General features: G+C 42.9%; 1 protein-coding gene across 1 annotated transcript in view; it reads left to right on the forward strand.

Moving 5' to 3' along the window:
• Nucleotides 1-11,373, forward strand: part of LOC126278586 (protein piccolo-like) — a 122,041-nt gene extending 110,668 nt beyond the window's left edge. The window contains exon 7 of the mRNA XM_049978798.1: nt 10,614-11,373. Within this exon, the coding sequence (XP_049834755.1) occupies nt 10,614-10,998 (385 nt within the window). The 3' untranslated portion in view covers nt 10,999-11,373. The remainder of the gene's footprint in view (nt 1-10,613) is intronic.
• The last annotated feature ends 343 nt before the right edge of the window (nt 11,374-11,716 follow it).

The raw sequence follows: 11,716 nt of genomic DNA on the forward strand, positions 1-11,716 counted from the left end.
CTAACCTAAAATTGCTTTCATAGGTACCAGTGGCAGTTCTTTTGGAGGAGGAAAATGAATATTCATAGCTACACGAATTAAAAATTAATTTAAAATCACGGGCTATTCCTACTCTTTTTTCAACAACCAACATGCATTCCTTATTTTTACAGCTATAACATGAACATGAAAACTTCATAGCCTGGCGGAGAAGCTCTAAATCAATGTCTGAATCCAGTGGAATCGATATCATTCACTCACCTGTGCAGTTCTCCTGGCCCAAGTTTCGATGCTGAAGCTGAAAGCTTATCTTCATTTCGAGCTGCTTCATTTTTTCCGGTAAACAAATTTCCATGAAACCTCTGTATCCTAAAGTTTTTCCACCACCCAATACGCGTAAATCTTGACTTCCATGTAAAGGTTTGCGAATTAAACCTTCAGCCTACTAATTTGTTAGTATTGTCAAAACGTAAATAAACCACAGGCAAGAAACTTACCAGGCAAAGTTATAGATGTCAGCCAAAGACCTCGAAAGAATGTAGCCTTGACACTAACAAAAACTCCGCTGAAGCAAGCAGTTTCCCAAATGTCTGAAAAGGTGCCGCCAGGGCAGAGTTAATGTTTAACAATTTAAAGCATTTCTAAAGCTTCTATCATGATAAAATTCACATACATTAACTGTGTAGCTAAAGAAAATATTTTTGAAAAATGGACTTTTGGACCTAAATCCATTACATCCCCATTAAATTAAAGAATGTTATCGATGGCAATTGACTTATAAAAAATAAGACAACTGATCCTCCATGACACAAACAGCATGCCACATTTAGGATGCACAAACTTTGGGTCGTGCATGAAGTATACCAGCGACAAAAACAACAGTGTCACTAAGGCGGAGTTAGCAAACGTAGTTTTCAGAAATTACTTCAGCAAAGACTATGAAGTAAATGCTTAAGAATTAGAATCTAGAAAAGCTGCAAGCATGAGTCACTTAGATACTATCAGTGTAGCGAAGCAACTTCAGTCATTTAATAAAGGAGAGTCTACCGGACCTCATGGCATGCCAGAGTATGCTCGCTTGACGAAACATGTCGCAGGTCACAAAGGTCGCACCAGTAAGAAAGATAGGAAACAGGCGTAATACGCTGAATTGCACCCGCACATCTCTACCATCGATTGGCAGTAGGAGTTCGGAACAGACACGGTGTTCGAATATAATGAATTACATTGAAGAGAAAGATGTACTGACAGTCAGCAGGGATTCAAAAAATAGCGTTTGTGAGTAACCAGCTAGATCTTTTTACTCACGAAGTAATGAATGCTATCGACATGAGATCTCTGGAAGACTTTTGACACCTTTCATCACAAGAGGCTTCTAATTAAGTAGTCTCTTTAAAGTGAAACCTCATTTGTGCGACTGAAGTACTGATTACCTGTGAGGTAGGTCAGTTCGTAGCAATCGATAAATTGCATAAGTGACATCTGGTGTTGCCCAGAAAAGTGTTACGGGCCGTCTGCTGTAATAATTTAGACAGGATAAACGAGGAAATTTAGACAGCCCTATTAGTGTCTTTGCAGAAAATGCTGTCATTTACCATCTATATATACGTCGTCGGACCGCAAATGAGATCCAGAAAAATGTATAGTGCTATAAGTGGCAGTTGACAGTAAACAGAGGTTATCCGAAGTACTAAAAGGAATCCATCAGATTTCGGTCACACGAGAAACCAAATAAATTGAAAGGGTGTGAAGTGAAATACCCAGGAACTTAAATTACGAATAACTTAATTTAAACTGAACACGCGTTTTACTGGCAGAACGCTTGGAAGCAACTCTCCTACGCCTTCACTACGCTTGTCTTCATTCTGCCAGATTACTGCTGTGCGCTATGGGATACTAGCCAAATAGGATTGACGGAGGTTACCCAAAAAGTCCTTAAAGGGCAGCTGGATTCCTACCAGCACGAAACAGGGTAGTGTCACGGATTTATGAGATTTAGGGTGGCAACCATGAAAACAAAAGCGTTTTTGTGTTAGATATTTTCTCGATATTTATCACAAACCTTCGCCTTTGCCTTCGAATCCGAAAGCCTTTTATTTACGCTCTCTTCATAAGGAGAAATGACCATCGTAACTTATTTTTGCCAGGTGCTGTTTACGAGTGGTGGCGTAGAGAAATAACTTAAAGGCCTAGCGCCAAGCATTTAAGTGTGAATTGCAGATAGCTCATGTAGTTGGAGCTATAGCTTAATTCATTGCATGTGGTCTTCTGCAAATCTCTTGGGAGAGTGGATGACATACAGTGCATGTGTGGATTGTCTGAGGAGTTGTGGTGATACGCAATGTGAAATATGCTGTGTGATGGTTACATGCGAAGTGGCTGAGGCGCTCGTGTGGTTGGCATGGAGCGGGAACCTGCTCTGACGGACGTAACCGTGTGTTATATTACGCCAAAATGTGTCTGACGCAGGGTATAAAACTATGAAATGGAAGAACTGAATCAGATTTATTAACGGTATAGTAAAGTTGAGTCCTATGGAACGCATCAGTGTAAAGAGTTGACTAATAATTACTTAGTCACTAATTCCGAAACGAATTAGTATGGTCGCCTCAAATTCTAAGTACCCATCAGGTACACCGTAGTTGTAGATCACTGTAGAGCTCACAGTGACGCTTGCAGCTGTTGTGCTGTACGGCCCCCAAGTGGCCAGCCAGTGGGGTGGTACTGTCACACTCCACTTCAGAGCAGGGGCCTGCTGCTGTAAAGTAGTGCAGCCACTTTGACGTTCTCTGGTGGTGTTGGCGCCTTCCGTGAGCCTCACCGGATATGCGTTGCGGTCATACAGTTTACGCATGCCATGCACGCAACCTTGCATCCATGGCTGTACCGCGGGAGGCCGCAATGCCCCTTGGATGCGTAACAAGCCATCAGTAGAGGGTGGAAGACTCCGAATGGTGACACCTGGGCCTGTTTCTTGAACCTTGATGTTTGGCATATGTTTTAGTTGCAATGGACAAGTTAGGAATGGTGCTGAAAACGAATATGATAAAATCGTTGCAGCAGCTAGGCAGAGCTGTGTAAAACAGCAAGTGGAAGCCTTACAGTAGTAGAGGCAGTGTGTTTGTGACACTTTTAAAGACGTCCTTTGTTACGCACAATTGGGTGACAGTTAATCGTAATGCTAATGGAATAAAAAGTATTGGTCGGGTCTAGTGGTAATTGTAAAGGAAAAACTCATCTTTTTTGTGAGGATTTCCTTTAATTCTTTTCTTCAATTTCTTCTGTCCTGAAACAGGATTCTCCTGTAGGTCTGGAAACTAGTAGCTTGACCTGTTTCTTGAATAACATAGACGACAAACGGATTCGTATGTAAGTTTCGTATTTAACTGTCCTACATGCCTTGTTGCCATCAGTTACAACGTTTACTCACCAAAATACATTACATTTTGTACGCACCTCGAATTTACGATTTGTTCGATAACTGAGCACAATAGAAAAACTATACTCCCTTCCTCCCTCCCTCCCTCCCCTCCGCGCCAGAAGACACTCACACGCCGTTAACATCGCACCAAAGTACATCAGTGAAGATAGTCATATAAAGATCGAGACATAGAGCATTAAATCGAAAATAATGTACAAAAATTAAATTGACTCAACAGCACAGTAGAACAAAATGTTCAGATTATCTATATATAAACATAAAATTTCTTTTTTGTAGTACAGTAATTTTACGAAATTTCTTTTTTAATCACAGGGATTCAACTTTGCAAGATTTTTACAAAATAATTTTTGCATTTCTTTTATAATTAGGCATTTTTAGTTTGTTCAAAGAGTTTAGTGCTAAGTATCATTGTGATTTTTTAAAAATTAATTTTGTAGGTATCAGGATTTTATAATTGTTAGCACGACATACACTACTATAGTCAGTTTAAAATACTTAAAATAAGATCGAGTAAATGATCACATCTTTGAGAATGTAGATGGACCGAACGGCTTATTGCTCGTTACACACTGCTGCTGGACATCAGTAATAATACTGGCTATTGCATATGTGCTGGATGGGAGTATTTTTTTAAATACTGACTAAATATGCTATGGTGTACACGAACACTGCAGAATAATATGCACTGGAGTTCTGAAAACGGTCAGATTGTTGGCACGGCTTGAAAACACGTGAAGAGCCTTACAATTGGTGTCATAAAAATTACATTACCGGTGTCTCTGTAGAACTGTTCTGTTTATAAATTTCTGAATAATAAAACCCAGGCTATTCTCTGAGATATTAGCTACAGGAAGAGACGTAAGGTTATTTCATACTGGACAATGTAGGCATACAGGGGAAGTGTTCCTGTGGTCCCGAGTACCTCACAATATTACCCACGTGAGTTTGTGCACAGCTCTGTGAACTGCTGCCAGCGGGTCTGTATTGCTAAATGGTTGAGTAATTGTATCGGACTCGTTCCAAAGGTCGCTCCTAATTTCTTCTTAGACTAAAATTGAGCCGCCATCTACCAAAGCAATGGGAACTGCCCAGAGTGTGTACAGTAGTTGGAACTCATCTCTTCAGTACTGGTTTCCATTAAACAGATAGGTAGCTTGCAACCTACGAGGTGTTCCCTGTATTACAGCCGTGCTCTAATATCTGTACTTTTCCATACCATCAATTTAAGTTATAGATAGAATAATCTTGTCGGAAATGAAATGCCTCTAATGACTAGGTCGGGTTAGGGAAATCTAAAACTTTCACTGTCGATTATGTATGAAGATAGTAAGCAGGTGTTGTGGATGACATGAGAAGAGACGGTAGGACATAGTGACAGCCGTTTCCGGAAGTGGTCAGCAGTCCGTACAGCCTTGTCCCTTCTGCGCAGCGGCCGCTCTCAGGACGACAGCATGGCGGATTCCAGCCCTGCCATAGCTGAAGGCCACAGCTCCCAGGACATGGCGCCTGGCCTGGAGTCTTATCAAGAGGTCAGCGAGATGGAGGAGGCGCCGGTCAGCCCGTTCCCTGATCAGGAGGCGGCCAGGGCCGAGTGTGTGGCCGTCCCCTCAGGCTCTGGCATAGCAGTCTCCGGGACAGCCTTCGGCGAAATATCGCCAGGCAGAGGGTGAGCGAGCAGAATTTTCCTGGTAATTAATATTTCTACACAAATGGACTGACTTTCCAGCTATCGAATCACATTAGACAATTCAGGACGCCTTTTATACTGAAGCATTTAACGCACGAGTCGTCTTACATGGGTTAATTTCTCAGTCTGATGCTGATAACTACGTAATGGAAGCTAGAATTCCAGAATTCATAAGAGTGTTTAACATCACTGTCACGCACCTAGCAATAAGACTTGTGAAAGTTGTTCCCTTTTCAAAGGGATATGTGTGTAGTATCTTCAAAGAACATACTACACTGAACCGCCAAAGAAACTGGTATAGACATGCATATTCAAATAGATGTAAACAGGCAGAATACTACGCTGCTGTCGGCATCACATAAATGAGACAAATAGCGACTGGCAGAGTTGTTACACCTGTTACTGCTGCTAAAATTGCAAGTTATCAAGATTTAAGAGGAACTGAGCGTAGTGTTGAAGTCGGATCACCAATGATGGGACACAGCATCTCTGAGGTACCGATGAAGTGGGGATTTTCCCATACTACCCTTCCACGAGTATACCGTGAATATCAGAAATCCGGTAAAACATCAGATCCCGACATAGCTGCGGCTGTGAAAAGATCCTGCAACAACGGGACCAACGACGACTGAAGACAAAAGTGCAACCATTCGGCAAATTGCTGCTGATTTAAATGCTGGGCCATAAAGTTAAAGCGTACGAACCATACAACGAAACACAGATATGGACTGTTGGAGCGGAAGGCCCACTCGTGTATCATTGATGATTGCTCGACACGAAGCTTTACGCCTCGCCTGGGCCCGTCAACACAGACATTGGACTGTTGAATGGAAACATGCTGCCTGGTCGGTGAGTCTCGTTTCCAACTGTATCGAGCGGATGGACGTGTACGGGTATGGAGGCAACCTCATGACTGCGTGGACCCTGCGTGTTAGCAGGGGACTGTTCATGCTGGTGCAGGCTCTTAATGCTTTGGGGCGTCTGCAGTTGGAGTGATATGGGACCCCTGATGTCTAGATACGACTCTGACAGGTGACAGGCACGTGAGTATCCTGTCTGATCACCTGCCTCCATTCATGTCCATTGTGCATTACAAGGCACTTACGCAATTCCAGCAGGGCACTGCGACAACCCCAAGTCGAGAATTGATAGTGGCTCCAGGAACAATCTCATGAGTTTGAGCATTTCCGCTGGCCACCAGATCTCCACACATGCATTATTGATCACATCAACGATGTCTTGGAACCTGCTGTTCACACGAGATCTACACCCCCTCGTACTCTTGCAGATTCACGGACAGCCCCGCAGGATTCATGGTGTCAGTTCCTTTCAGAAATACTTCCAGCATTAGTGGAGTCAATGCTACGTCGTGCTGCGGCACTTCTGCGTGCTCGCGATGGCCCTACACGATATTAGGCAGGTTTAACAGTTTCTTTGGCTCTTGAGTGTAAATGGAAACGATAAATTGCTCGTTGGGCACAACAAAAGGCACAAACACAGGACGAAAGATGACTCTTAAAGTGCGTTGGACCAAGGAATGCTCGGCCTGACAGGACAAAAAAGTTCTTTCATTAAATTGTACTATAGAAATGTTAAGCATGTAAGGAGAAATTACATCTGCTTATAAATGGATAAGCAACCATGAGACGGTCGTCAACTGAGGAGTCAGTCAGCCACTGAACTGACTCGTGCTTCCAACAGTCCCGGCACGCTAGACAAACACGGCTTGGGCCTAGCGTGCTATTTAGCGACACCACACGTGATAAAATATCACGCCTGACGACGCAGTGGAGGTAGCATCAGCACTCGTCCACCAGTGGTTTCAGGGGGCTTGAAATCGCGCTACTCGGGGTAGGCTGCCAGCACTGAAGAATCTTCTGTTCTACTTTGAGCTTAGCACCATAATGTTTTTCGTACTCTCTATCTCTCGCTTAAACACTCTTAAGAAAACACTTAGCTTGTTTCGTCCAACCAAAATCGGTTAACAAATAAGCGAGAGAAACGGAAGCTGAAGATTTCTTGTAAAAGACGTTTGAGTGGCGAGTCTGGTTTTGCCACTTCATAATTAAAAAGTTCGTCGTGCACTGTATTGTGTGGCGCCAGTTAGTCGGAAACTCGTTAGCACAGGAATACGACCTCCAGCGGAATGCCACTGCCCAATTATTGTACTGAAGGCGTGCCTGCTTTCTGGTCGGCGCCGGGACACTGAAGAATAGCTCTGTAAGAATGGCTTGATAGAGAATAATGGCCTCGTTCCGTACTCTTCCATTAGCACGTCGCCAAGCGAGCACTTCACCTCTAGATCTTAGATTTCTGAGCCCCGAAGACTCGCTGGATTTCCGAAGGACCAACCTCTCTAGCCTTGAAAGCATAGCCGTCCTTCCATGAACAGTGAAGTCTCTCCCTCTTCCCCCCACCCCTGCCCTCGGACTGTTTTCAGATGGGTTGGAAACAGTTTTCCATGCAGTCGGAAGGCGCCCATGCGAAAATCTAAGAGGGCGACAAATATTTTCTTAAAGGTCTATTGAAATTGCTTAACCATTGCTTCACAGAACTGTATCTAATTAACACGGAAAATAGGGTACTGTAACGGATTATTCATCTGTCTTGTGAAGTTGTCGTTTATTTTCATTCTCGTTCTTTCTCCACTGAGGTGGCGTAAGAAGCACAATATGAAACGAGGCGGTTGACAAGACAATTGACGTGTTTCAACCGTGTTCTCTGTATTACTAACCGACTAACATGGTCTGTTTTATGGGTCCAGTTACATGTTGCGTATCCTGGTTTCCAGGGGCAACAAAGTTTCTCAATATTTCATTACTACGGGTGAAAACGTGGAAACCATTGTATGATGACAAATATTTTTGTTCCTTGAATGGTTTAGATATGGGACTGATAAATTTTCATATTTGAGTTAGAACATTTCCCATTCCCTGGAAATCATAGCACCCAACATACCTGCCTTGAAGTTAATAACAGGCAGAATAAATTGGTAATTATGACTGATATTCACTTACCATAAAACATCATAAAACTTGGAGACAGCCTGCGATCTAAGGCTTCCAGCTGCAGCACAAATAGCCGCTTCTGACCGTAAGTACTGCGTACAGTGCTTTCTGGAGGAAGAAATTTTCATGATGTAATTACCTTAAGTGATACTTCAGCGAGTTTATAAGCAATATTTAATGAATGTGCGCGTCTTTTCAAAATGAGCTTTCATGACACGGTTTCTCTTTATAAATTAAAATAATTTTGGAAAGAGTCACTGTCGTAATAAAGTTGTTGTTGTGGTCTTCAGTCCTGAGACTGGTTTGATGCAGCTCTCCATGATACTCTATCCTGTGCAAGCCCCTTCATCTTCTAGCACTTACTGCAACTTACATCCTTCTGAATCTGCTTAGTGTATTCATCTCTTGGTCTCCCTCTACGATTTTTACCCTCCACGCTGCCCTCAAGTACCAAATTGGTGATCTCTTGATGCCTCAGAACATGTCCTACCAACTGATCTCTTGATGCCTCAGAACATGTCCTACCAACTGATCTCTTGATGCCTCAGAACATGTCCTACCAACTGATCTCTTCTTCTAGTCTAGTTGTGCCACAAACCCCTCTTCCCCCCCAATTTTATTCAATACCTCCTCATTAGTTGTGATACCTACCAATCTAATCCTTAGCATTCTTCTGTAGCAATACATTTCGAAAGCTTCTATTCTCTTCTTGTTCAAACTATTTATCGTCAATGTTTCACTTTCATACATAACTACACTCCATACAAATACTTTCAAAAACGACTGCCTGACGCTTCGGAAACGCTTTCCTTGCCATTGCCAGTCTAAATTTTGTATCCTCTCTACTTAGACCATCATTTATTTTGCTCCCCAAATATCAAAAATCCTTTATTACTTTAAGCGTATCATTTCCTAATCTAATTCCCTCGGCATCACCCGACTTAATTTTACTACATTCCATTATACTAGTTTTGCTTTTGTTGATCATCTTATATCCTCCTTTCAAGACAGTGTCCATCCGTTCAACTGCTCTTCCAAGTCCTCTGCTGTCTCTGACAGAATTACAATGTCATCGGCGAACCTCAAAGTTTTTTTTCTTCTCCATAGATTTTAAAACCTACTCCAAACTTTCCTTTCGTTTCCTTTGCTGCTTGTTCAATATACAGATCCCAACCACTGCTTCCCTTTCATGTCCCTCGACTGTTATATCTCCTATCTGGTTTCTGTACAAATTGTAAATAGATTTTCGCTCCCTGTATATTATCCCTGCCACCTTCAGAATTTGAAAGAGTATTCGAATCAAAATTGTCAAAAGCATTTCTCTAAGTCTAAAAAGGCTAGAAACATAGGTTTGCCTTTCCTTAATCTTTCTTCTAAGATAAGTCGTAAGGTCAGTATTGTCTCGCGTGTTCCAATATTTCTACGGAATCCAAACTGATCTTCCCCGAGGTCGACTTCTACCAGTTTTTCCATTCGTCTGTAAGGAATTCGCGTTAGTATTTTGAAGCTGTGACTTATTAAACTGATAGTTCGGTAATTTTCTCATCTGTCAACACCTGCTTTCTTTGCGATTGGAATTGTTATATTCTTCTTGAAGTCTGAGGGTATTTCGCCTGTCTCATACATTTTGCTCACCAGATGGTAGTTTTGTCAGGACTGGCTCTCCCAAGGCCGCCAGTAGTTGTAATGGAATGTTGTCTACTGCCGGAGACTTGTTTCGACTCGGGTCTTTCAGCTCTGTCAAACTCTTCACGCAGTGTCGTATCTCCCATTACATCTTCATCCTCTTCCATTTGCATAATATTTTCCTCGAGTATATCACCCTTGTGTAGACCCTCTATATACTCCTTCCACCTTTCGGCTTTCCCTTCTTTGCTTCGAACTGGGTTTCCATCTGAGCTCTTGCTATTCATGCAAGTGGTTCTCTTCCTCCAGAGGTCTCTTTAATTTTCCTGTAGGCAGTATCTATCTTACCCCTAGTGAGATAAGCATCTCCAGTCTTAAATTTGTCCTCCATCCATCCGTGTTTAGTCATTTTGCACTTTCTGTCGATCTCATTTTTGAGGCGTTTGTATTCCTTTTTGCGTGCTTCATTTACTGCATTTCTATAAGCCCTTGTCGTAAGAAACTACCAATCAATAAATACCATGTAAAATAAGATTCCATTGTCACCAGTCTTCTAACCACTTTGATGGGGCAAGCTGTAAATTCCCGTCCAGTGCTAAACACCCCCTCCCCGCCCTCGTGCCCCACCCAAGTTCTCTGTGGACACCCTCAAAGTAAAGGCTCAGGGCAAGAAGTTTTTAACTTTGTCTCCGCGTCACAGTCAGTACAATGGTGGTAGGGTGCGTATCGTGAAACCAAAACAAACTTTGCGGACAGTTTCAGTAACCTAAGATACGCAGTTCGGTTCGGTTTCGTACAGGAGCAAAAAGCTCACTGGTCCAAAAGAATGAAGTGTTCTAAGTATTGATTCGTATCGTTGTTCTTCCTACAGGATGCCGGCAGAGCCACCTAAAGAGCAACAGGAATCGTCAGAGCATCCAGTGTGGCAAGAGCCAGGTGAGGGGACAAGCCAGGGCCAGGGTCAAAAGGTGGCACCAGCTGCCAGCACACTGGAGCCTCCAGGTCCGGTGGCCGCCTTGGCGTACGGCGAGCAGCAGCAGAAGGCAGAGGCAGGGCAGAGTGCGCTGCAGCTGGGAGAGCAGCAGGCAGGAGGGCGGGGGAGGGCGGCGCTGGCGGGGGACAGCGACCAGCGAGTGCCGGAGGTTGGCGTGCCACAGGGGCAGCAGTCGCCCGGGGCGGAGCGGAATCCGGCTACGAAGCGCAAGAGCACCGACAGCCCGTGCGAGCCGAGCCCGACCAAGAGGGGCCGCAAGTGAAGGTGGCGTGCCCAGCAGATACCTCACGGCTGCACACTATTTGTAGATGTAATCCATCAATTTTTAAAATCTCATTAAAATTTGTTCTAAATTTTTCAACAATATAACGAAGCTTTTGGCAAATATTATTGACGATCAATACTACTGATGAAAATAAATTCGTGTTGAGCCCATTTGTGTCACATTCTATACAATTCCAAAAATGTTAGTTTTATTAAAACAGTCAGTAGCAAGAGCACGAAGAGAAACAAAACTTTATCGATAATTTTTAGTTGCTTAATTCTGTGCAGAGTCGTTTAAAAAAACCAATTTTTGTACTTTACGTGTAATTTACTACTTACCTGTGGTGAATAAACATCTACAAATTTTGCTTCACCTGAAACTGAGTGGTAATGTCCCTAGTCGGATTGCTTGTAAGTTATCCCAGTACAATGAAATGAAAAGTAAAGGTACTTCAGAGAGCAATTTTTGATGATACAGGCTCACCTCGCTTCCCTGTTCACTCGGTATAGTCCTTTACTCTCTATGAACTGTATCTGAAGCTGGATCATAACTACCTCGGTTGATTGAATGACATTAGTACATCTGTCACTCAAATGGAGTCAAAAACTGTCCAAACCATGTTACCAGACAACTGACGACCTGCGGGACAAGTATAGCGTTTTTGGAATAGTCTTCCTCCGTAAAAATATCCTACACAATTTTGAAAGATAATATC

Source organism: Schistocerca gregaria, chromosome 6 (assembly GCF_023897955.1).
Source record: "Schistocerca gregaria isolate iqSchGreg1 chromosome 6, iqSchGreg1.2, whole genome shotgun sequence".
In the NCBI taxonomy this organism is placed as follows: Eukaryota; Metazoa; Arthropoda; class Insecta; order Orthoptera; family Acrididae; genus Schistocerca; species Schistocerca gregaria.